Source organism: Nerophis ophidion, linkage group LG18 (genome assembly GCF_033978795.1).
Source record: "Nerophis ophidion isolate RoL-2023_Sa linkage group LG18, RoL_Noph_v1.0, whole genome shotgun sequence".
NCBI lineage: Eukaryota > Metazoa > Chordata > Actinopteri > Syngnathiformes > Syngnathidae > Nerophis > Nerophis ophidion.
Genome location: NC_084628.1, coordinates 36,631,018 through 36,658,954, shown reverse-complemented (window position 1 = coordinate 36,658,954; position 27,937 = coordinate 36,631,018). Strand labels below are relative to the sequence as shown.

The 27,937-nt window shown below is 41.3% G+C and overlaps 1 protein-coding gene across 1 annotated transcript in view; it reads left to right on the top strand.

The window, feature by feature from the left end:
• The window catches only part of zbtb16b (zinc finger and BTB domain containing 16b), a 120,658-nt gene that overhangs the window by 73,828 nt on the left and 18,893 nt on the right, over window positions 1-27,937 (top strand). The window contains exon 5 of the mRNA XM_061878062.1: window positions 18,938-19,108. Coding sequence (XP_061734046.1) covers window positions 18,938-19,108 — 171 coding nt within the window. The remainder of the gene's footprint in view (window positions 1-18,937; window positions 19,109-27,937) is intronic.

The following is a 27,937-nucleotide window of genomic DNA, read 5'->3' as shown; positions in this document are numbered from 1 at the left end:
ACTACTTCCACATCTACCCATTCACACACACATTCACACACTGACGGAGGGAGCTGCCATGCAAGGCGCCAACCAGCACCCATCAGGAGCAAGGGTGAAGTGTCTTGCTCAGGACACAACGGACGTGACCAAGTTGGTACTAGGTGGGATTTGAACCAGGGACCCTCGGGTTGCGCACGGTCACTCTCCCACTGCACCACGCCGTCCCTGAAGTGTAAAGTTCGACAGCGGAGGCCCCGGACTGTTAAACGACTTAAACTCTACATAAAACAAGAATGGGAAAAAATTCCACTTTCAAAGCTTCAAAAATGAGTTTCCTCAGTTCCCAAACGTTTATTGAGTGTTAAAAGAAAAGGTGATGTAACACAGTGGTGAACATGCCCTTTCCCAACTACTTTGGCACATGTTGCAGCCATGAAATTCTAATTATTATTTGCAAAAAAATAAGGTTTATGAGTTAGAACATCAAATATCTTGTCTTTGTAGTGCTGAATATGGGTTGGAAATGATTTGCAAATCATTGTATTCCGTTTATATTTACATCTAACACAATTTCTCTACTCATAAAAACAGAGTTTGTACTTCTAGTTAATGCACATTGTCGAATGGACTGAACTGTGGCCTGTGATGTATTTGCCCTGTGATGATCCACAACGACCCTGTGGACCAGTCAATTTTTATCACCTCAAAATTTTTCGGATGGAGAGAATAGCGTAAACGGAGGAATGGAGGTGGCGGCCAGCAGAGAACCTCTCCACGGATTGGTGGTTAAAAGACGGGCAGTGAAGGCCTTGTTGCATTAATTATTGAGTCGGGTGTTACTCAGTCGGGTAGATTAGCAGTCTACTGATGAGCACCCGGGGTTGTTTAAGGTAGTGTAGCGCACGTGTGTGTGTGTGTGTGTGTGTGTGTGTGTGTGTGTGTGTGTGTGTGTGTGTGTGTGTGTGTGTGCTGCCTACATACACACACAGTACAGGGTCATGCAAGGTATGTTGTTTGCATGCATGGCTGTGCGGCTTCAACTGAAAGGCTTCACCTCACATAAACAGCGAGAAGAGCCTCAGGACACAGCCAGCCCCTTGCAACGTGACGACACTAGCTGCTGTGCATGATGTAATACCGGAGACTTCAATTCTTGTGCACTTCAACCGTGGAAAGGCATTCGCTAAGATCTAATTTGGCCGCCCACCTCAAAGCACAGACGCGTCTTTAGTTATTCATCTCAAAATCTGACTTTTTTTTTTTTTTTTTTTTATGAAATGAGGCAAAAATCACACCTGAATGGCAGAAATTAGGGCTGGGCGGTATATGGAATATACTCGATATGTGCGATGTAGGAAATGACTATATCATAGGGCTGGGCGATATGGCCTTTTTTTATTATCGATATTTTTAGGCCATAATCACGATACACCATATATATATATGGATATTTTGCCTTAGCCTTGAATGAACACTTGATGCATATAATCACAGCGGTATGATCATTCTATGTGTCTACATTGTGAAATGAATTATATTTATATAGCGCTTTTCTCTAGTGACTCAAAGCGCTTTACATAGTGAAACCCAATATCTAAGTTACATTTAAACCAGTGTGGGTGGCATCGGGAGCACGTGGGTAAAATGTCTTGCCTAAGGACACAACGGCAGTGTCTAGGATGGCGGAAGCGAGAATCGAACCTGCAACCCTCAAGTTGCTGGCATGGCCACTCTACCAACCGAGCTATACAGCCCACATTAAAACATTCTTCTTCATACTGCATTAATATACAAACCCCATTTCCGTACGAGTTGGGAAATGGTGTTAGATGTAAATATAAACGTAATACAATGATTTCCAAATCCTTTTCAACCCTTATTCAGTTGAATATACTCCAAAGACAAGATATTTGATGTTCAAACTCATAAACTTTATTTTTTTTTTGCAATTAATAATTAAATTAGAATTTAATGGCTGCAACACGTGCCAAAGTAGTTTGGAAAGGGCATGTTCACCACTGTGTTACATCACCTTTTCTTTTAACAACACTCAATAAACGTTTGGGAACTGAGGAAACTAATTGCTGAAGCTTTGAAAGTGGAATTCTTTCCCATTCTTGTTTTATGTAGAGCTTCAGTCGTTCAACAGTCCGGGGTCTCCGCTGTCGTATTTTACGCTTCCCTGCTTTACACACTGATGTGGGTTTTTGATGCAGTACCACCTGAGGGATGAAAGGTCGGTAATATCATCGCTTACGTGTAGTGATTTCTACCTTTTGATGATTTTACGGACCGTAGATGGTAAAATCCCTAAATTCCTTGCAATAGCTCGTTGAGAAATGTTGTTCTAGAACTGTTCGACAATTTGCTTACAAATTGGTGACCCTCGCCCCATCCTTGTTTGTGAATTACTTTGCATTTCATGGAAGCTGCTTTTATACCCAATCATGGCACCCAACTGTTCCCAATTAGCCTGCACACCTGTGGGATGTTCCGAATAAGTATTTGATGAGCATTCCTCAACTTTATCAGTATTTATTGCCACCTTTCCCAACTTCTTTGTCACGTGTCGCTGACATCAAATTCTAAAGTAATGATTATTTGCAACAACAAAAAAATGTTTATCAGTTTGAACATCAAATATGTTGTCTTTGTAGCATATTCAACTGAATATGGGTTGAAAATAATTTGCAAATCATTGTATTCTGTTTATATTTACATCTAACACAATTTCCCAACTCATATGGAAACGGGGTTTGTATGCTACTTTTAAACTTTCATGGAGAGAGGGAAATCACAACTAAAACTGTATTTATTAAGCAGTGGCACAAACATTCATGTCATTTCCAAATTAGAAAGTGCAAAGATTGTCAGAGACATTTTAAAACAAGCTATGAGTGCACTTTTGTGCATGATGTCACTAAGATGACATATCAAAACAACACTAAATTAAAGTGCACTTTTAGTACAGAACACCACAACAATAGTTTGAAACAAATAAAGTGCACTTTTGTGCATGTCACACAAGATATTTCAATAAATGTCAAATAAAAATGAGCTGCATAATAGGAAATCCAATAGTGTTCGTACTTCACTATGTGGTAGGTTCCTGCCAACGTTATCTCCATTTGTTGTTGACTAATTTTTTCCTTTCGGTGTTGATCTGGAAATGTTTGCCTCGGTATTTTGATGGTGTGGGCATGTGGCACCGAATGGAGATGTTGACCTGCAGAGTAAGCACTCTTCATTCTCTAGCAGGTTACTTTTTAAATGATGCTACACATTAGCAGTAATGCTACTTTTGGTAGCAACGCTTGTGCCCCACACTTTACAAATTAAAGTTGTCTACTCGACGTATTCCCGCTTGAAGCTAAACCCCCGCCAGACGATGGAAACCCTGCTGTTTTCTTGGGAATTAATTCTTCCTTCATTTGTTACAAGATTCGCACGGCCCCGCTAGATCACAGCTAACGTTACCCATGATGCTACCTCTCTGTTCCGCGAGGGCGTATACGTATGTGACGTATGTAAGAAGGTGTGCTAGTCTCTGTAAGAAAGGGAGACAAGAAAGAGTGGAAAAAAGCCTGTAGTGTAATGCCCGCAGCTAAAAGCAACTGCGTGAGAACGTATACTCAAATATCACGATATTGTCATTTTCTATATCGCACAGACAAACCTGCGATATATCGCCCAGCCCTACTATATCGTGGGTAGTATTCCAGTATACGTTCTCACGCAGTAACTTTTAGCTGCGGGCATTACACTACAGCAGGAGTCTCCAACGCGGTGCCCGTAAGGACCAGATGAGTCGCCCGCTGGCCTGTTCTAAAAATAGCTCAAATAGCAGCACTTACCAGTGAGCTGCCTCTATTTTTTAAATGTTATTTATTTACTAGCAAGCTGGTCTCGCTTTGCTCGACATTTTTAATTCTAAGAGAGACAAAACTCAAATAGAATTTGAAAATCCAAGAAAATATTTTAAAGACTTGGTCTTCACTTGTCTAAATAAATTCATGTATTTTTTTACTTTGCTTCTTATAACTTTCAGAAAGACAATTTTAGAGAAAAAAATACAACCTCAAAAATGATTTTAGGATTTTTAAACACATATACCTTTTTACCTTTTAAATTCCTTCCTCTTCTTTCCTGACAATTTAAATCAATGTTCAATTATTTGTTTTAATTTTTTTTATTGTAAACAATAATAAATACATTTTAATTTAATTTTTTCATTACAGCTTCTGTTTTCTCGCCGAAGAATATTTGTGAAATATTTCTTCACACTTATTATGATTAAAATTCAAAAAAATTATTCTGGCAAATCTAAAAAAATCTTTAGAATCAAACCGTCCTGTCCCCTTAGCAGAAAAACAGCCCCAAAGCATTATGTTTCCACCCCCATGCTTCACAGTAGGTGTGGTGTTCTTGGGATGCAACTCAGTATTCTTCTTCCTCCAAACACCACAAGTTGAGTTTATACCAAAAAGTTCTATTTTGGTTTCATCTGACCACATGACATTCTCCCAATCCTCTGCTGTATCATCCATGTATCCATTTTGGTATAAACTCAACTCGTCGTGTTTGGAGGAAGAATAATGAGTTGCATCCCAAGAACACCATACCTATTGTAAAGCATGGGGGTGGAAATATCATGCTTTGGGGCTGTTTTTCCTGCTAAAGGGACAGGACGGTTGATCCGTGTTAAGGAAAGAATGAATGGGGCCATGTATCGTGAGATTTTGAGCCAAAACCTCTTTCCGTCAGAGAGAGCTTTGAATGGTTGACCAAATACTTATTTTCCACCATAATTTACAAATAAATTCTTTAAAATTCCTTGATTTTTTTTTTTCACATTCTGTCTCTCACAGTTGAAGTGTACCTATGATGAAAATTACAGACCTCTGTCATCATTTTAAGTGGGAGAACTTGCACAATCGCTGGCTGACTAAATACTTTTTTGCCCCACTGTATATTAATGCAGTATGAAGAAGAATGTTTTAATGTAGACACATAGAATCATCATACTGCTGTGATTATATGCATCAAGTGTTCATTCAAGGCTAAGGCTAAATATGGAGATATATATGGTGCATCGTGACTTATGGAGATATTAATAAAGCCCTAGCAAAAACACAGCATCCCAACCGTCAGTGAACACAATCTCTTGTTCAATTTGCAGTGGGTTTACTCTCAGATTCTCAGGGTGGGAAACTTTTGTTTTCGGCGTGAAAAGAAACAGGCTGCGCTTATTTGTGAATGAAGGGATTAGCTCCAACACTTCACCCCGACAAGGAGCATGGTCTTATCTGGTTGCCTGGACACATGGTTTTGTCTCTTAGGCAGCGTGAGAGCCCGGGGACCGCGCTCGCCGCCGACTAAGTGGCAGATGCATGAAGACGGACCCCGTTCGGTCCGCCTGGCAGAGGGTAGTCCAAAATAGCATACCCACCTCAAACTACCCGACGATATTACCGTGGGTGTGCGGTGTAAGGCAGCCGGTCAATTCTAAGGTTTGTTAGTAAATCATTCTTGTCCTCTCAAGACAATACTCTCGCTTTAAAAGGAATACCACCGACTATGTGCTATTTACCCCATTGAGGGCCAAAGGTCAGGGGGTCATTCTCTGCCTTAAAAAACAAATCCAAAGCCCATTGTCTGGTTAAGGGTGAGAAAGCAGGGGGCAAGGCCAGCCAACTTTAGAGCTCTCCTAAAGAAGCTCCTCTGCACTTATTTCTTACTGGAAAAAAAAAAAAACCCTACAACTGCAAACCCTTTTTTGTTTGAAAAGTGAACAGAGCATAGCGCGACAAAGCACATAGTACACCCCTCCCTGCCTGGGGAAGTTGAATTTGTTCTTCAAGATGTTTGTTATTTTTATTTTTCAGCGTAGACTAAACTGAAAGACCTGCTGAGTTGTTGTCAACGGGTTTCGAGAGTGACAAGATGTTTGTCCCATTTTTTTCCCCCAAACAAGTTTGTTTGGGCGCCGGATCAGGTTGTACATAAAAACGTGGAACGGTCTAAACCAGTGTTTTCCACCCTTTTCTGAGCCGAGGCGCATTATTTTCATTGAGAAAAATCCAGAGGCACACCGCCAGCAGAAAACATTAAAAAATGAAACTCAGCAGCCGATATTAACAGTAAAAAGTTGTTTTTCACAATTGTTGGATACTAATTCCATAACCAAGCATGCACCACTATAGCTCTTGTCTCAAAGTAGGTGTACTATCACCACCTGTCACATTAATTATTTAGATTTTTTTTGTGTGTTTTCCTGTGTGTAGTGTTTTAGTTCTTGTCTTGGTGGCTTTTCCTGTTTTGTTGGTATTTTCCTGTAGCAGTTTCATGTCTTGGGGCTTCACGGTGGGAGAGGGGTTAGTGCGTCTGCCTCACAATACAAAGGTCCTGCAGTCCTGGGTTCAATTCCAGGCTCGGGATCTTTCTGTGTGGAGTTTGCATGTTTTCCCCGTGAATGCGTGGGTTCCCTCCGGGTACTCCGGCTTCCTCCCACTTCCAAAGACATGCACCTGGGGATAGGTTGATTGGCAACACTAAATTGGCCCTAGTGTGTGAATGTTGTCTGTCTATCTGTGTTGGCCCTGTGATTAGGTGGCGACTTGTCCAGGGTGTACCCAGCCTTCCGCCCGATTGAAGCTGAGATAGGCGCCAGCGCCCACCCGCAACCCCAAAAGGGAATAAGCGGTAGAAAATGGATGGATGGATGGGTCTAAACCAGTGTTTTCCAACCTTTTCTGAGCCGAGGCGCATTATTTTCATTGAGAAAAATCCAGAGGCACACCGCCAGCAGAAAACATTAAAAAATGAAACTCGGCAGCCGATATTGACAGTAAAAAGTTGTTTTTCACAATTGTTGGATATTAATTCCATAACTAAGCATGCACCACTATAGCTCTTGTCTCAAAGTAGGTGTACTATCCCCACCTGTCACATTAATCATTTAGATTTGTTGGTGTGTTTTCCTGTGTGTAGTGTTTTAGTTCTTGTCTTGGTGGCTTTTCCTGTTTTGTTGGTATTTTCCTGTAGCAGTTTCATGTCTTGGGGCTTCACGGTGGCAGAGGGGTTAGTGCGTCTGCCTCACAATACGAAGGTCCTGCAGTCCTGGGTTCAATTCCAGGCTCCGGATCTTTCTGTGTGGAGTTTGCATGTTCTCCCCGTGAATGCGTGGGTTCCCTCCGGGTACTCCGGCTTCCTCCCACTTCCAAAGACATGCACCTGGGGATAGGCCCCTCCCACCTCCAAAGACATGCACCTGGGGATAGGCCCCTCCCACCTCCAAAGACATGCACCTGGGGATAAGTTGATTGGCAACACTAAATTGGCCCTAGTGTGTGAATGTTGTCTGTCAATCTGTGTTGGCCCTGCGATGAGGTGGCGACTTGTCAAGGGTGTACCACGCCTTCCGCCCGATTGAAGCTGAGATAGGCGCCAGCGCCCACCCGCAACCCCAAAAGGGAATAAGCGGTAGAAAATGGATGGAGTTTCATGTCTTCCTTAAATTATTATTCCCTGCACCTGCTTTGTTTTAGCAATCAAGAATATTTCAGTTGTGCGGACACTGTCCTTGTTTGTGGATTGTCATAACATGTTCGAAAGCTTTTTGTGTAAGTCTTTGCTGTCGTCCAGCATTCTGTTTTTGTTTACTTTGCAGTAGGGCTGGGCGATACAGCCTTTTTTTAATATCTCGGTATTTTTAGGCCATATCGCGATATACAATATATATCGCGGTATTTTGCCTTAGCCTTGAATGAACACTTGATACATATAATCACAGCAGTATGATGATTCTATGTGTCTACATTAAAACATTCTTCTTCATACTGCATTAATATATGCTACTTTTAGACTTTCATGCAGAGAGGGAAATCACAACTAAGTCAATTGACCAAAACTGTATTTATTAAACAGTTATTAGCAAGTGACTTTTCAAATGATGCTACATATTAGCATTAATGCTACTTTTTGTAACAACGTTTGTGCCCCACATTTGACAAATTAAAGTTGTCTATTCGACAAATTCCCACTTGAAGCCAAACCACCGCCAGACGATGGACCCCCTGCTGTTTTTCTTGGGAATTAATTCTTCCTTCATTCAAACCTTCTTTCTATCCTATTACCGCTCGCAACACTACGCTAGCTTCACAGCTAACGTTAGCCATGCTGCTACCTTCCTACTCCTCGCGGGCGTGTACTTATGTGACATTATGTGACGTATGTAAGTTTGTGCGCTTGCTGTCTCTGAGAAGGAGATACATGAAGGAATGGGAAGAGCCTGTAGTGTAATGCCAGCAGCTAAAATCAACTGCGTGAGAACGTATACTCCAATATTACGACAGACATTTTCTATATCCCACAGATCGAGGTTTGTTCACCCGGAATGCAGAACGGACAGCTCCGGACGACAGCGTGAGGTCGGAGATGATTTATTAATCATAAATCAAACACGTACCAAAAGGACAGAAACAAACAAAAGAAAGACGTGCCGATCAAACGGGAAGCTAAGGCAACAACTTAGCACAGGAATCAGAATCAGAATACACCAAGGTGACAGTTGCATACCGCAAACAATGAAGCCACACCGACTGTGGCGGGCAACGTGAGTAAATAGCTCTCTGATTAGTGCTTAACAGCAGGTGAACGTGCAGGGCACTAATCAGAGGCAGGTGAAACCAATTAGCACCCATGGTAACCAAAACAAACACCTAAAGTGCACAAAACAGGAAAGGGAGTCCAAAACTAACAGAACATAACTAAACAAAACATGATCCGGACCATGGATCGTCACAAGCCTCCTCTAAGCTTCAATTCCTTTTTTTAGCGGCACTGGCTTTTATTTTTGGTTCAAGCCTTAGATACCTTTCTACCTGCATGTTGCATACATCTACAAAGCTCCCCGCTGCCACCTACTGATATGGAAGAGTATTGCACGGTTACTCTGCCCAGCTCTCGACAGCACAGACACTCACGGATTAAAACTACATGTTCGAAAGTACTTTGTGTAAGTCTTTGCTGTCGTCCAGCATTGTGTTTTTGTTTATTGTGCAGCCACAGTTCACTTTTAGTTTTATTCTGCAAAGCCTTCCTTAAGACTCAATGCCTTTTCTTAGCGGCACTGGCCTTTTGTTTATTTTTGGTTTAAGCATTAGATACCTTTTTACCTGCATGTTGCATACATCTACAAAGCAATTAGCTACCTGGTGCCACCTACTGATATGGAAGAGTATTGCACGGTTACTCTACCCAGCTCTAGACAGCACAGACACTCAACAACAGCACACTGTTTACGGATTAAAACTACAAGTTCGAAAGTACTTTGTGAAAGTCTTTGCTGTCGTCCAGCATTCTGTTTTTGTTTATTTTGCAGCCAGTTCATTTTAAGTTTGGTTCTGCATAGCCTTCCTTAAGCTTCAATGCCTTTTGTTTATTTTTGGTTTAAGCATTAGATACCTTTTTACCTGCATGTTGCATACATCTACAAAGCAATTAGCTACCTGCTGCCACCTACTGATATGGAAGAGTATTGCATGGTTACTCTACCCAGTTCTAGATAGCACAAACACTCAACAACAGCACACTGTTTAAAGATTAAAACTACATGTTCGAAAGTATTTTGTGTAAGTCTTTGCTGTCGTCCAGCATTCTGTTTTGGTTTATTTTGCAGCCAGTTCACTTTTAGTTTCGTTCTGCATAGCCTTCCTTAAGCCTCAATGCCTTTTCATAGCAGCACTGGCCTTTTTGTTTATTTTAGGTTTAAGCATTAGATACCTTTCTACCTGTATGTTGCATACATCTATAAAGCAATTAGCTACCTGGTGCCACCTACTGATATGGAAGAGTATTGAACAGTTACTCTACCCAGTTCTAGATAGCACAAACACTCAACAACAGCACATTGTTTAAAGATTAAAACTACATATTCAAAAGTATTTTGTGTAAGTCTTTGCTGTCGTCCAGCATTCTGTTTTTGTTTATTTTGCAGCCAGTTCACTTTTAGTTTCGTTCTGCATAGCCTTTCTTAAGCCTCAATGCCTTTTGTTTATTTTTGGTTTAAGCATTAAATACCTTTTTACCTGCATGTTGCATACATCTACAAAGCAATTAGCTTTCTGCTGCCACGTACTGATATGGAAGAGTATTGCATGGTTACTCTACCCAGTTCTAGATAGCACAAACACTCAACAACAGCACACTGTTTAAAGATTAAAACTACATGTTCGAAAGTATTTTGTGTAAGTCTTTGCTGTCGTCCAGCATTCTGTTTTGGTTTATTTTGCACCCAGTTCACTTTTAGTTTCGTTCTGCATAGCCTTCCTTAAGCCTCAATGCCTTTTTTTAGCGGCACTGGCCTTTTGTTTTTTTTAGGTTTAAGCATTAGATACCTTTTTACCTGCATGTTGCATACATCTACAAAGCAATTAGCTCCCTGCTGCCACCTACTGATATGGAGGAGTATTGCACGGTTACTCTACCCAGCTCTAGATAGCACAGACACTCAACAACGGCACACTGTTTACAGATTAAAACTACATGTTCGAAAGTACTTTGTGAAAGTCTTTGCTGTCATCCAGCATTCTGTTTTTGTTTATTTTGCAGCCAGTTCACTTTACGTTTAGTTCTGCATAGCCTTCCTTAAGCCTGAATGCCTTTTGTTTATTTTTGGTTTAAGCATTAGATATCTTTTTACCTGCATGTTGCATACATCTACAAAGCAATTAGCTCCCTGTTGCCACGTACTAATATGAAAAGGTATTGCACGGTTACTCTACCCAGCTCTAGATAGCACAAACACTCAACAACAGCACAATGTTTAAAGATTAAAACTACATATTCAAAAGTATTTTGTGTAAGTCTTTGCTGTCGTCCAGCATTCTGTTTTTGTTTATTTTGCAGCCAGTTCACTTTTAGTTTCATTCTGCATACCCTTCCTTAAGCCTCAATGCCTTTTCTTAGCGGCACTGGCCTTTTGTTTATATTTGGTTCAAGCATTAAATACCTTTTTACCTGCATGTTGCATACATCTACAAAGCAATTAGCTACCTGGTGCCACCTACTGATATGGAAGAGTATTGAACAGTTACTCTACCCAGTCCTAGACAGCACAGACACTCAACAACGGCACACTGTTTACGGATTAAAACTACATGTTCAAAAGTACTTTGTGTAAGTCTTTGCTGTCGTCCAGCATTCTGTTTTTGTTTATTTTGCAGCCAGTTCACTTTACGTTTCGTTCTGCATAGCCTTCCTTAAGCCTAAATGCCTTTTGTTTATTTTTGGTTTAAGCATTAGATATCTTTTTACCTGCATGTTGCATACATCTACAAAGCAATTAGCTCCCTGTTGCCACGTACTAATATGAAAAAGTATTGCACGGTTACTCTACCCAGTTCTAGATAGCACAAACACTCAACAACAGCATAATGTTTAAAGATTAAAATTACATATTCAAAAGTATTTTGTGTAAGTCTTTGCTGTCGTCCAGCATTCTGTTTTGGTTTATTTTGCAGCCAGTTCACTTTTAGTTTCGTTCTGCATAGCCTTCCTTAAGCCTCAATGCCTTTTCTTAGCGGCACTGGCCCTTTGTTTATTTTAGGTTTAAGCATTAGATACCTTTTTTACCTGCATGTTGCATACATCTACAAAGCAATTAGCTACCTGGTGCCACCTACTGATATGGAAGAGTATTGAACAGTTACTCTACCCAGTTCTAGATAGCACAAACACTCAACAATGGCACACTGTTTATAGATTAAAACTACATGTTCGAAAGTACTTTGTGTAAGTATTTGCTGTCGTCCAGCATTCTGTTTTTGTTTATTTTGCAGCCAGTTCACTTTTAGTTTCGTTCTGCATAGCCTTCCTTAAAGCTCAATGCCTTTTCTTAGCGGCACTGGCCCTTTGTTTATTTTAGGTTTAAGCATTAGATACCTTTTTACCTGCATGTTGCATACATCTACAAGGCACCTACTGATATGGAAGAGTATAGCACGGTTACTCTACCCAGCTCTAGACAGCACCGACACTCAACAACGGAACACTGTTTACGGATTAAAACTACTGGTTTCCAAAAAATACTTTTAACCCAATTAGGTCAAATTACATAATCTCCCACGGCACACCAGACTGTATCTCAAGGCACAGTGGTTGAAAAACACCGGTATAAACAGTTCAAGAGTTCACAGGCTTTAGGACAACAACAGGTTCAAATTAAAGTGGCTTTGATGTACTAAAATTGGAAGTATTTGTGTTGTTCAATTGGCAGGGCGCTCTTTACCGCTCTGAGCATTCTGGAGATATTGGAACAGAAAGCACCCCCCCTGCTGGCCACAGCAAATACCATGAAAGAAACATCTGAGTGAATCAAATCTTCACATCTTAAAATATCTCCAAGGGGTTTCCAGATGAATCACTACCCCGGGCTCCAGATGCAAGGTACAGCAGGGTGACCAGGCATTATTTAGATATGAGTCATCCAGAAAGTAAAGCTGGTTAAACAGTGAAAGGGTTTCCTGTATGGTCAGCGGATAAGGTGGCGGTGGGAAGGGGGGGCTCGCGGGTACAGAGGCATTGAGAGCGGTGGGTCCCTTGTCTTTCAACTTAAATATTGTGATCCGTGGGTGAGAAAGGGCCCTGGTCATTAGGCGCCCGCATAAAGACAGTGGGGGTTGTAGGAGGTGCATGTGGAGCCTATGACTAATGGGCTCGGTCAATGAGGGCCTGAACCTCATTGTGTGCTCTTTGTGCAGCACGCAGCCCAAAGCTTCTAACAGGTGCACTTCATTCCACTGGATCGCCTCCCTGCAGGATTGTTAAGACCAGGGAATGTCTTTCATCCTGTCCTCTCGCGGTTAATGATTACGGATGATCACTTCTATTAGCGATTTTCCAGGGAATTTCTTACAAAACAAAAAAAAAGGAAAACCCAAACCTAAGCCGCCATCCGTCTTCTTCACAAATAAAAACCCTGTTTCCATTTGAGTCGGGAAATTGTGTTAGATGTAAATATAAACGGAATATATTGATTTGCAAATCCTTTTCAACCCATATTCAGCTGAATATACTCCAAAGACAAGATATTTGAAGTTCAAACTCATAAACTATTTATTTTTTTGCAAATAATCATCAACTTGGAATTTCATGGCTGCAACACGTGCCAAAGTAGTTGGGAAAGGGCATGTTCACCACTGTGTTACATCACCTTTTCTTTTAACAACACTCAATATAAAAATCGGGAACTGAGGAAACTAATTGTTGAAACTTTGAAAGTGGAATTCTTTCCCATTCTTGTTTTATGTAGAGCTTCAGTCGTTCAACACTCCGCTGTCGTATTTTACACTTCACGATGCGTCACACATTTTCAATGGGAGACAGGTCTGGACTGCAGGCGGGCCAGGAAAGTACCCGCATTCTTTTATTACGAAGCCACGCTGTTTTAACATGTTCTGAATGTGGCTAGGCATTGTCTTGCTGAAATAAGCAGGGGCGTCCATGAAAAAGACGGCGCTTAGATGGCAGCATATGTTGTTCCAAAACCTGTATTTACCTTTCAGCATTAATGGTGCCTTCACAGATGTGTAAGTTACCCATGCCTTGGGCACTAATGCACCCCCATACCATCACAGATGCTGGCTTTTGAACGTTGCGTCGATAACAGTCTGGATGGTTCGCTTCCCCTTTGGTCCGGATGACACAATGTCGAATATTTCCCCAAAAGATTTGAAATGTGCACTCGTCAGACCACAGAACACTTTTCCACTTTGCATCAGTCCATCTTAGATGATCTCGGGCCCAGAGACGCCGGCGGCGTTTCTGGATGTTGTTGATAAATGGCTTTCGCTTTGCATAGTAGAGCTTTAACTTGCACTTATAGATGTACCGACAAACTGTAATCAGTGACAGTGGTTTTCTGAAGTGTTCCTGAGCCCATGTGGTGATATCCTTTAGAGATTGATGTCGGTTTTTGATACAGTGCCGTCTGAGGGATCAAAGGTCACGATCATTCAATGTTGGTTTCCGGCCATGCTGCTTACATGGAGTGATTTCTCCAAATTCTCTGAACCTTTTGATGATATTATGGACCGTAGATGTTGAAATCCCTAAATTTCTTGCAATTGCACTTTGAGAAACGTTCTTAAACTGTTTGACTATTTGCTCACGCAGTTGTGGACAAAGGGGTGTACCTCACCCCATCCTTTCTTGTGAAAGACTGATCATTTTTAGGGAAGCTGTTTTTATACCCAATCATGGCACCCACCTGTTCCCAATTAGCCTGCACACCTGTGGGATGTACCAAATAAGTGTTAGATGAGCGTTCCTCAACTTTATCAGTATTTTATGCCACCTTTCCCAACTTCTTGGTCACGTGTTGCTGGCTTTAAGTTCTAAAGTTAATGATTATTTGCAAAAAAAAAATGTTTTATCTGTTTGAACATCAAATATGTTGTCTTTGTAGCATATTCAACTGAATATGGGTTGAAAATGATTTGCAAATCGTTGTATTCCGTTTATATTTACATCTAACACAATTTCCCAACTTATATGGAAACCGTTTGCAACAGGCTTCGTGCATTTGGGTAAAAGCCTGAGAATAAAAATAAAAAAGAAGCAAGTTTTGAGCCAATAAAACAAATTGTAAAACACTGCATGGGTAAATGTTTTTGATTGAACCGACTTGATGCCTTTCTTTATCTGCCGCCGCCAAGACAGGCTTGTCCGTTAACTTGATTGAACCTAAAAGCGGGCGTCTGACACTCTCCCCTCTTAGTATGAGCGTGCCGTATCCCTTTTTCCCCCGCGTTAATTCCAATTTAATTGCCAGTTGCCTCAAGGCACTTCAATAACAGTAACAAATGATTTGATTTAGTGGACCTCATCAGACTGCATTTTAAATGTGACAGAGCAACCCCACTTGAATTCCAATGAAGTGCTGGCACAGTCCTGTGTTTACTAATGATCCACTGCTGGAGATGTCTGATTGAATCTCAGTCAGGAGCGATGGGAGCTGCAAGCATTGGAAACAATCTGCAACCTGCGCAGACCAGACAAATAAGGACCCGTCATAATCTCATATGAATGCCTCACTGTCTGGAGAGGGCCTTTAAAGGGGAACATTATCACCAGACCTATGTAAGCGTCAATATATACCTCGATGGTGCAGAAAAAAGACCATATATTTTTTTAACCGATTTCCGAACTCTAAATGGGTGAATTTTGACGAATTAAACGCCTTTCTGTTTATCACGCTGGAGGCGATGACGTCAGAATGTGACGTCGCCGAGGTAACACACCCGCCATTTTCATTTTCAACACATTACAAACACCAGGTCTCAGCTCTGTTATTTTCCGTTTTTTTGACTATTTTTTGGAACCTTGGAGACATCATGCCTCGACGGTGTGTTGTCGGAGGGTGTAACAACACTAACAGGGAGGGATTCAAGTTGCAACACTGGCCCGAAGATGCCAAAGTGTCTGCCGCCAGACCCCCGTTGAATGTGCCAGAGTGTCTCCACATTTTACCGGCGATGCTAAGGCAGACATGGCACAGAGATGTATGGATAACCTGCAGATGCATTTGCAATGATAGTCAACAAAATCAAAAAGGTGAGTTTTGTTGATTTTGACTGCCAGCTAATCGATGCTAACATCAATCAATCAATCAATGTTTACTTATATAGCCCTAAATCACTAGTGTCTCAAAGGGCTGCACAAACCACAACACAAACCACTACCACATCCTCGGTAGGCCCACATAAGGGCAAGGAAAACTCACACCCAGTGGGACGTCGGTGATAATGATGACTATGAGAACCTTGGAGAGGAGGAAAGCAATGGATGTCGAGCGGGTCTAACATGATACTGTGAAAGTTCAATCCATAATGGATCCACACAGTCGCGAGATGCCAGTCCAAAGCGGATCCGACACAGCAGCGAGAGTCCCGTTCACAGCGGAGCCAGCAGGAAACCATCCCAAGCGGAGGCGGATCAGCAGCGCAGAGATCTCCCCAGCCGATACACAGGCGAGCAGTACATGGCCACCGGATCGGACCGGACCCCCTCCACAAGGGAGAGTGGGACATAGGAGAAAAAAGAAAAGAAACGGCAGATCAACTGGTCTAAAAATGGGGTCTATTTAAAGGCTAAAGTATACAAATGAGTTTTAAGGTGAGACTTACATGCTTCTACTGAGGTGGCATCTCAAACTGTTACCGGGAGGGCATTCCAGATTACTGGAGCCTGAAATTAAAACGCTTTATAGCCCGCAGACTTTTTTTTGGGCTTTGGGAATCACTAATAAGCCGGAGTCCTTTGAACGCAGATTTCTTGCCGGGACATATGGTACAATACAATCGGCAAGATAGGATGGAGCTAGACCGTGTAGTATTTTATATGTAAGTAGTAAAACCTTAAAGTCACATCTTAAGTGCACAGGAAGCCAGTGCAGGTGAGCCAGTACAATTAACTACTGATCAAACTTTCTTGTTCTTGTCAAAAGTCTAGCAGCTACGCTAATCGATGCTAACACGCTATTTACCGGCGGTGCTAAAGCAGACATGGAACAAAGATGTATGGATAACCTGCAGATGCATTTGCAACTATATTATGTTTCCTTCCACCCACATTTAATGCGAAAAAAACACTTACCAATTGACAGATTTAAGTTGCTCCAGTGTCACGAGATGCGAAAGTCCTGATCGTTTGGTCCGCACACTTTACCGGCGATGCTAACGCAGCTATTCGGCCATGCTATGGCTATGAATAGCGTCAATAGCTATTCGCTCAATAGCTTCAGTTTCTTCTTCAATACTTTCATACTCCAACCATCTGTTTCAATACATGCGTAATCTGTTGAATCGCTTAAGTCGCTGAAATCCGAGTTTGAATTCGAGCTAATGTCGCTATATCTTGCTGTGGTATTCCCATTGTTTGTTTACATTGGCAGCACTGTGTGACGTCACAGGGAAATGGATAGTGGTTTCGAAGATAGCGAAAATAAGGGACGTTAAAGCCGGGGTGCCCATTACGTCGATCGCGAGCTACCAGTCGACCGCGGGGGGTGTGTCAGTCGATCTCGAGCCAGGCTTTTAAAAAAAATAGACCTAAAAGTTAGTGATCATCAATCTTCACCAAGACGTCACTTAAATGACATTCACGGTACCGGAGGGTCTTGTGAGATGACGCTGGCTGCTGCAAGATCATTATTATTAAAAATGACCGAGAGGAAGGCGAGAAACACTTTTTATTTCAACAGACTCTCGCGCCGTACCTTCCGTCAAAACTCTAAAGGCCGACTGCACATTTCCTATCTTCACAATAAAAGCCCTGCTTCATGCTGCCTGCGCTAACTAAATACAGAGTCTCGGAAAACTGGCGTGCACAAGCGATCCCTCAGAAAGCTGGCGTGCACATCACTTGTGCACGCCAGCTTTCCGAGACTCTTATTTTGTTAGCGCAGGCAGCATGAAGCAGGGCTTTTATTGTGAAAATAGGAAATGTGCAGTCGGCCTTTAGAGTTTTGACGGAAGGGACGGCGCGAAAGTCTGTTGAAATAAAAAGTGTTTCTCGCCTTCCTCTCTGTCATTTTTTCATAATAATGAACAGGCAGCAGCCAGCGTTATCTCACAAGACCCTCGGGTGCCGTGAATGTCAATCAAGCAAGCTACGGAATTTGCCGCCAATGTTTTTCTTGTAAAGTGTATGGAAGCTGGATGAATTAGATGCCAAAAACCAACCACTTTCATGTAATATTGTACAGAAAGGACAACTTTTTTCTCCTCCATTTGAAAATGTGGGCGTTATCATCATTACTGTCTGATTCCAATCAATGCAAGTCATCAGAATCAGGTAATACACCAACTTATATTCTTGTCTTCGTGAAAGAAAGACATCTATATGTGTTACACATGCTTGTGTTATCATTAAACACATTTAACTTGTGTACAAAAATGTCTCTTTCATAAATAAATAAATATAAATGATATGTATAAATGAGGTAGATCCCCTCGAGTTGGTCCATTGAAAAGTAGCTCGCCCGCAGAAAAAGTGTGGGCACCCCTGCTTTAAAGCTTTATTTAGGGATATTCCGAGACCGGTAAAATTTTGAAAAAAACTTCAAAAAATACAACAAGCCACTGGGAACTGGTTTTTATTGTTTTTAACCCTTTTGAAATTGTGATAATGTTCCCCTTTAAAGCTTCGGATTAGCCGGATCCTCGGTATCGCCACATGTGATTTTTGCCTCGGTGTGAATCGGCAGAGTGGATTTTTGAGTTGCGGTGTCCTGTCTGAGCCTGTCGATCAATCGGTGGCTGCATGACGGCCACAAGGATCTACGTCTCATAGCCTTTTTGACTTAAACTAGCCTGCCGGCGATTGCCTATCTGTATTCCTCTCCACACTCGGCGCAACAGGAAAGCAGCCCCAAAGAGATGCCAGGTCACACATAGGATTAAACTGGATTGTGTTTTTTTTTTTTTTTTTTTTCCTGCAGTCCTGCCTTTAATGGCTTGATATCACCACTTAACATTCGTACGGTGTAGGCATCATTTAGGGCGGAGCCACCATCAGCCGCTCTTTGAGCACAGAGGACTTCACAGGCTGTGGCTGACTCCTGGTGGGGAATGAAGGGAATAATTACACATCCAACGAAGCAGGAAGGAGCCATTGATTGTGTGATTGGCATGCGCTGTGTCGGGTGGGAAATTCTTCAGGAAAACAATGACTTTGATGGTTGAAAATAGAGCGTATAAAAGGCTCCCAGCTGAAAGCGCCCGTGGGCTTTTAGGAGAGTTGGTTTAGGTAGAGACACTTGCTCTTTGAAAGAAGCTTTTCCCTCCGAGGACTCACACAAAGTTGAAGTGACCCAGTTTCCCCCACTTAAGGCCCCTGTGTCTGCGTGCTGCCGCCCGTACTGAAATAACCGCGCATCTCCGTCTTTCTCTAGGGACCGACATGGCGGTGTTCTGTCTGCTGTGTGCAAAGCGCTTCCAGACCCAGAAGGCCCTGCAGCAGCACATGGAGGTCCACGCCGGCATGCACAGCTACATCTGTAGCCACTGCGAGCGACCCTTCCCCAGCCACACCACCCTCAAAAGACACCTGCGCTCGCACTCGGGTAAGTAAGGATGTCAAACCGCCATGACCACAACACAGCTCCACAAACCGCGTTAAACCCAGATTCTGATCCAACAAAAGGTGTCCTTCTATTCCACATCAATATGGAACGCACTCCCAACAGGTGTAAGAGAAAGTCCATCTCTACCTTAGAACACCTCCAGGAAACTACCTAGACCAGGGGTCGGCAACCTGAAATGTCGAATTAAGAGGACTTAAAGAAAATTAAAGCTGCAAGCAGCAATGGACGGGACCGAGTATATATGGAAGTTGCTGAGGAGAGGGAAGTCTGGGCTTCCCAGATATAAGTTAGAACAACACAATACTTTGTATTATATTGTAGTTTTTACCTTCCATAACGTGTCTACTGATAATTATAAGTTAGAACCATACACTACTTTGTATTATATTGTAGTTTTTACCTTCCATAACGTGTCTACTGACAATTATAAGTTAGAACTATACACTACTTTTTATTATAAATGTTGTAGTTTTACCTTCCATAACGTGTCTACTGACAGTTATAAGTTAGAACCATACACCAGTGGTCCCCAACCACCGGGGCCGTGGCCCGATTGGTACTGGGCCGTGGCCCGATTGGTACCGGGCCGCAGAAGAATTTTTTTATTAATTTTTATTTAAAAAAAAAAAAGAAAATATATATATATATATTTTTTTTATTAAATCAACATAAAAAACACAATATACACTTACAATTAGTGCACCAACCACGAAAACCTACCTTTTTCATGACAAAAATGTCCCTTTTTCATGACAAAGAAAAATGAAAAATAAAAAAATTTAAAAAAGGACCCCTCCCCGGGCCGCGGGACAAATTATTAAGCGTTAACCGGTCCGCGGATATAAAAAGGTTGGAGACCACTGCCATACACTACTTTTTATTATAAATGTTGTAGTTTTACCTTCTATAACGTGTCTACTGACAGTTATAAGTTAGAACCATACACCAGTGGTCCCCAACCACCGGGCCGCAGAATTTTTTTTAAATTAATTTTTATTTTAAAAAATATATATATTTTTTTTTTTATTAAATCAACATAAAAACACAATATACACTTACAATTAGTGCACCAACCACAAACACCTCCCTTTTTCATGACAAAAACGTCCCTTTTTCATTACAAAGAAAAAAAATAATAAAAAATAATTAAAAAAAGGACCCCTCCCCCGGGCCGTGGGACAAATTATTAAGCGTTAACCGGTCCGCCGATACAAAAAGGTTGGGGACCACTGCCATACACTACTTTTTATTATAAATGTTTTTTTTTTACCATGAATTGATTAACGTGGACCCCGACTTAAACAAGTTGAAAAACTTATTCGGGTGTTACCATTTAGTGGTCAATTGTACGGAATATGTACTGTACTGTGCAATATACTAATAAAAGTATCAATCAATCAATCAATCAATTACTAAAAATGTTTGTAGTTTTTACTTTCCATAACGTGTCTACTGACAGTTATAAGTTAGAACTATACACTACTTTTTATTATAAATGTTGTAGTTTTTACCTTCCATAACGTGTCTACTGACAATTATAAGTTAGAACTATACACTACTTTTTATTATAAATGTTGTAGTTTTACCTTCCATAACGTGTCTACTGACAGTTATAAGTTAAAACTATACACTACTTTTTATTATAAATGTTGTAGTTTTTACCTTCCATAACGTGTCTACTGACAATTATAAGTTAGAACTATACACTACTTTTTATTATAAATTTTGTAGTTTTACCTTCCATAACGTGTTTACTGACAGTTATAAGTTAGAACTATACACTACTTTTTATTATAAAAGTTGTAGTTTTTACCTTCCATAACGTGTCTACTTACAGTCATAAGTTAGAACCATACACCAGTGGTTCCCAACCACCGGGCTGCGGGCCGGAACCGCGACGTGGCCCGATTGGTGCCGGGCCGCAGAATAATTTTTTAATTAATTTTTATCAAATCAACATAAAAAACAATATACACTTACAATTAGTGCACCAACCACAAAAACCTCCCTTTTTCATGACAGAGAAAAAAAATAAATAAAAAAAAGGACCCCTCCCCCGGGCCGCGGGACAAATTATTAAGCGTTAACCGGCCCGCGGATACAAAAAGGTTGGGGACCACTGCCATACACTACTTTTTATTATAAATGTTGTAGTTTTACCTTCCATAACGTGTCTACTGACAGTTATAAGTTAGAACTATACACTACTTTTTGTTATAAATGTTGTAGTTTTACCTTCCATAACGTGTTTACTGACAGTTATAAGTTAGAACTATACACTACTTTTTATTATAAATGTTGTAGTTTTACCTTCCATAATGTGTCTACTGACAGTTATAAGTTAGAACTATACACTACTTTTTATTATAAATGTTGTAGTTTTACCTTCCATAATGTGTCTACTGACAATTATAAGTTAGAACTATACACTACTTTTTATTGTAAATGTTGTAGTTTTTACCTTCCATAACGTGTCTACTGACAGTTATAAGTTAGGACTATACACTACTTTTTATTATAAATGTTGTAGTTTTTACCTTCCATAACGTGTCTGACAGTTATAAGTTAGGACTATACACTACTTTTTATTATAAATGTTGTAGTTTTACCTTCCATAACGTGTCTACTGACAGTTATAAGTTAGAACTATACACTACTTTTTATTATAAATGTTGTAGTTTTACCTTCCATAATGTGTCTACTGACAGTTATAAGTTAGAACTATACACTACTTTTTATTATAAATGTTGTAGTTTTACCTTCCATAATGTGTCTACTGACAATTATAAGTTAGAACTATACACTACTTTTTATTGTAAATGTTGTAGTTTTTACCTTCCATAACGTGTCTACTGACAGTTATAAGTTAGGACTATACACTACTTTTTATTATAAATGTTGTAGTTTTTACCTTCCATAACGTGTCTGACAGTTATAAGTTAGGACTATACACTACTTTTTATTAGAAATGTTGTAGTTTTTACCTTCCATAACGTGTCTACTGACAGTTATAAGTTAGGACTATACACTACTTTTTATTATAAATGTTGTAGTTTTTACCTTCCATAACGTGTCTGACAGTTATAAGTTAGAACTATACACTACTTTTTGTTATAAATGTTGTAGTTTTTACCTTCCATAACGTGTCTACTGACAATTATAAGTTAGAACTATACACTACTTTTTATTGTAAATGTTGTAGTTTTTACCTTCCATAACATGTCTACTGACAGTTATAAGTTAGGACTATACACTACTTTTTATTATAAATGTTGTAGTTTTTACCTTCCATAACGTGTCTGACAGTTATAAGTTAGGACTATACACTACTTTTTATTATAAATGTTGTAGTTTTTACCTTCCATAACGTGTCTGACAGTTATAAGTTAGAACTATACACTACTTTTTGTTATAAATGTTGTAGTTTTTACCTTCCATAACGTGTCTACTGACAATTATAAGTTAGAACTATGCACTACTTTTTACTATAAATGTTGTAGTTTTTACCTTCCATAACGTGTCTACTGACAATTATAAGTTAGAACTATACACTACTTTTTATTATAAATGTTGTAGTTTTTACCTTCCATAACGTGTCTACCGACAGTTATAAGTTAGAACTATACACTACTTTTTGTTATAAATGTTGTAGTTTTTACCTTCCATAACGTGTGACAGTTATAAGTTAGGACTATACACTACTTTTTATTATAAATGTTGTAGTTTTTACCTTCCATAACGTGTCTACCGACAATTATAAGTTAGAACTATACACTACTTTTTATTATAAATGTTGTAGTTTTTACCTTCCATAACGTGGCTACTGACAGATATAAGTGAGAAAAACCCGATGCTAACCGCCCATTAAAAAAATACATGGGTACGGCTAGTAGCTACTATTAGCAAACAGATAGACCTACCAACTCGGCGCATAAAAAGTGCAGATGGCCTTAAAACGCCACAACAGTCAGGCACCGTATGTAAGTACCCAAAATAAAGACTCGACATACAAAGAAATTCAATCAGAGCAGAAACATAGGAGACGGAATAAAAACCCGATGCTAACTGCCCATAGAAAATACATGGGTACGGCTAGTAGCTACTATTAGCAAACAGATAGACTTACCAATTAGGCGTAATATCTTAACATCGACACACTCTCTCGTCGCAACTCGGCCCTGATAGTCAGCACCTATAACTTTACAATTAGTTTTAAAATGTTGGACGGTTGTTTTTATGACATGCAGGCAAACGACAACATTAAAACATACCGGCTTAGCTACGGCACCTGGCAGCAATCTTGGTATAGACAATCACAGCCCCTCCTTCACGAATGTTGGTGCGTGCGCACCAGCAGCAGACGGTACGAAAAAAAAAGAAGAAAAAAAACTTCTCCCTCACTCTGTCTGCGCACGGCGACCATCTTTGAAATGGTTTTCGGCGCAGCGGTTCTTTGAAGGCTGATAAAATCAAAACCGTAGCAGTAATTACAATTATTTCATCAACTTTTAATCAGAAGGGTTCAATCGCTCTCCTGTGGTAGTTTGAAGCCGACACGGAAAAAAGCGCTCAGAGAAGATAATGTTTGAAGAAAGGTGACCGATTTTTACAAAACTTTTGTTTTGAAGGGGGAATTGCAAACTTCCTGTTGATTTTTGCTATAGGATGTCAGTGTATGAAAAAACCTGTAGGTCTAAGTGAGACCTACATGAAGGTTTTTGTTTCATGTTGCAACGACATTCCTACTGGAAGTTACAGGCAGTTTTGTCTGTGTTTTATTTCTAGGGGGCACTAGAGCGCAATTTTGAGTTTTGGGGTTAGGTTTTTTGATTTAATTGCAATGTTTGTCATTCCTGATAAGTGTGTAATATTTGGTGAGTTTTGAAGCACGTTAAGGGGGTCAAATTACAGCTCAAAGCTGCGGAATAATAATAACAAAGAAAGAATAAAACGCTAGAAATTCAATACGGTCCTCTGTCCCAAAAGGACATTCGGTCCCCAACTCAATGACCTCAAATATACCAACAAATGAGGCATAATGATGCAATAAGTACATATAGCTAGCCTAAATAGCATGTTAGCATCGATTAGCTTGCAGTGACCAAATATGTCTGATTAGCACTCCACACAAGTCAATAACATCAACAAAACTCACCTTTGTGCCCTAATGCACAACGTTAAAAGTTTGGTGGACAAAATGAGACAGAAAAAGAAGTGGCATGAAACACTATTAGAAAGTCGGAGAAAGTTATACATGTAAACAAACTACGGTGAGTTCAAGGACCGCCATATTAGTAGGACAAAACGGCGCTCGCCAAATACTCGAATCAGTGAAGCATGTTTAATGTAATTAGTAGGGCTGCGACTCTTTGGTTGCCCACGATTATATTCAATATCGATTCTTGTGGTCGCGATTCAATTATAAATCGATTTTTTCGATTCAACGCGTTTCTCGATTCAAAAACGAAATGTTTCCGATTTAAAAGGATTCTGTATTCATTCAATACATAGGATTTCAGCAGGATCTACCCCAGTCTGCTGACATGCAGGCAGAGTACTAGATTTTTGTAAAAAAGCTTTTATAATTGTAAAGGACAATGTTTTATCAACTGATTGCAATAATGACGCTATGAATAGCGTAAATAGCTATTCGCTCAATAGCTTCAGTTTCTTCTTCAATATTTTCATACTCCAACCATCTGTTTCAATACATGCGTAATCTGTTGAATCGCTTAGGTCGCTGAAATCCGAGTTTGAATCCGAGCTAATGACGCTATATCTTGCTGTGGTATTCCCATTGTTTGTTTACATTGGCAGCACTGTGTGACGTCACAGGGAAATGGCCAGTGTCTTCGCAGAGAGCGAAAATAAGGCACTTTAAAGCTTTATTTAGGGATATTCCGAGACTGATTTTTATTGTTTTTAACCCTTTTGAAATTGTGATAATGTTCCCCTTTAAACAAGTTGAAAAACTTATTCGGGTGTTACCATTTTAGTGGTCAATTGTATGGAGTATGTACTCTACTGTGCAATCTACTAATACAAGTCTCAATCAATCAATCAATCAAAGGAGCCGATAATGTGGTTACATACCTCACTAAAAAGCTTGATAATATGTAGAGTCTATGCAGTGCAGGTCTACACCGAAAAGTGAGCGAGTGTATTTTGAGACAGAGAATGCTGCATTTATATATTTTTTTATGCGTAACTCAATTTCCTCTGTTAATTGATTAGCATGCATCATGCTCTGGCCCCGCTTACATCCCGCATCGGATGACTCACCTCAGCTATGACAGCAACTGTACCGTTGCGGCCGGTGCTTATTTTTGGGGCAATTTCATCGCGTTTATATTTTTGGGTTCTTAGACAGCCGTCAGGGGGCTTGGGCAAATCCACGGCTGTCAGTTCCAGTGTGGTTTCTTACGAGGCGATAGAGGAAACCCAAATAAATATTGAAGGGAAGGCAAATGGAAATGACTTGTCTTGTGTGTTCTACCGAGGGGTGAGCTTTAGTGCCGCGAGAGAGACGGGAGAGATATTTGCAGACATGTCCCCCTTTCTTCCTTTACCTTAAATAACACTCACAGCTGTCAGGACGGCTTGATGTCTAGACGGGAGAAATACATAATTGATGTGAAGAGACAGGAGTGAAGGGGAGTTTTGGCCATGGCGGTGTATCTTGTTTTGTGTGCCATTCTGCTTGGAAGTAACATTTTGTAAATGTCATCTGCTCCGTGGCGTGGGGCGGGGGATTTGGGGGAGAATTGGCCCGTAATGAGGAGAGCCATGCATCCTGGGCCTCGGCTGTTGCTGTGGACACTGCGATAATGAGGCGCATAGGTCATTGGAGATGAGTCGAGGCATCAGCCGAGGAGAGAAATAGATTAACTACAGTACGGAGGCGAGCAGCACATGTCTGGAGGACTTTTATTAGTCATTAGCCGACAGCCGGCAGGAGTGTTCTCGTGTCATAACATTTGCAACGTGTGACGGCGCATGTGCCAGTTTGGACTATCTGGACACGGCTCCCTACGCAATAGAGCGTTTCGTGCCGGGGATAAAGCCAGCCTCACGAGATAATGTGCGGTGCTTGAAACAAAACATCTGTGATGCTAATTCCTGCATACAAGCCCCTGCTGATCAGGAAGAAAGCTACAGTGAAGCAGGTGAGGACCTGGCCATACGAAGCAATGTCGAAACCACAGACTGGGACATGTTTAAAGCTGCCGCCACTGAAAATCACCACACGTGTGGAGGAGTATGCAGAGTCTGTGTCCGCATACATTCAGAAGTGCGAGGAGGATGTCAGTGTGATCAACAACATCCCTACACGGGCCGACGAGAAACCCTGGATGAACAGTGAGGTACGTGCAATGCTGAAGGCTCGGAACAAGGCTTTCAAGACTGGCAACATGGTGGCATTAAAATCAGCCAGAGCTAACCTGAACCGTGCCATTAAGGTTGCAAAGCGTGCTCACAATCAGAAAGTGCAGGACTTATTCGAGAACACTACAAACACTAGACGAATGTGGCAGGGCATACAGCTGCCCCCTGTCCCTGTGACAACAGTATCAGCTTCCTAGATGACCTTAACTACTTTGTAACGTTTGAGGCACTTAACACCACTCCGGCGAGAAAATCCATCCCTCGCCCTGATGAGCAGCCGCTCAACCTGGATATAGCGGATGTCCGGAAAACCCTAAGGAGAGTGAACCCCCGGAAAGCACCGGGACCTGATGACATTCCGGGCAAGGTGCTTAAGGGATGTGCAGACCAGCTGGCGGGGGTTCTCACAGACATCTTCAATATCTCGCTGTGGTACCATCCTGCTTTAAGACGGCCACAATCATCCCAGTGCCTAAAAAAAACATAATCTCCTCCCTCAATGATTACCGCCCCGTTGCACCCACCCCCATCATAATTAAGTGCTTCGATAGGCTGGTAAAGAAATATATTGTCTCCAGACTTCCCTTCACATTCGACCCATACCAGTTCGCTTATCGCCCAAACCGCTCCACAGAGGACGCCATCTCCTCTGCACTCCACCTGAGCTTAGAACATCTGGAAGGAAAGGACACACATGCGGATGTTGTTCCTGGACTTCAGCTCAGCATTCAACACCATCATCCCGCAGCACTTGGTGAACAAATTGGCCGCCCTTGGATTCAGTATCCCCCTATGCAACTGGCTGCTTGACTTCCTCACAGACAGACCCCAGTCTGTGAGAGTGGGCAACGACACCTCCAGTGCCATCTCCCTGAGCACCGGCTCCCCCCAGGGCTGCGTCCTGGGTCCGCTGCTGTTCACGTTGATGACTCATGACTGCTGCGCCAGGTCCACTACTAACCACATTGTGAAGTATTCGGACGACACGACAGTGGTGGGCCTCATCCGTGACAACAATGACATGGACTACAGGGAAGAGGTGAAACATCTGGTTGACTGGTGCAGAACCAACAACCTGGTCCTGAATGTCAACAAGACCAAGGAGATCATTGTTGACTTCAGGAAGCACCAGTCCAGCCACGCTCCAGTCTACATCAACGGCACAGCGGTGGAGATGGTAAGCAACACCAAGTTCCTGGGGGTGCAGATAATTGACAATATTACCTGGTCCCTACACACCGGAGCTCTTGTAAAAAGAGCTCAGCAGCGCATGCACTTTTTGCGTGGGATGAAAAGAACACAGCTCCCTCCCCCCATTCTCACCACATTCTAAAGAGGTACTATAGAGAGCCTGCTGACCAACAGCATCTCTGTCTGGACTGGAGCCTGCAATGCCTCAGACTGGAAGTCTCTCCAAAGAGT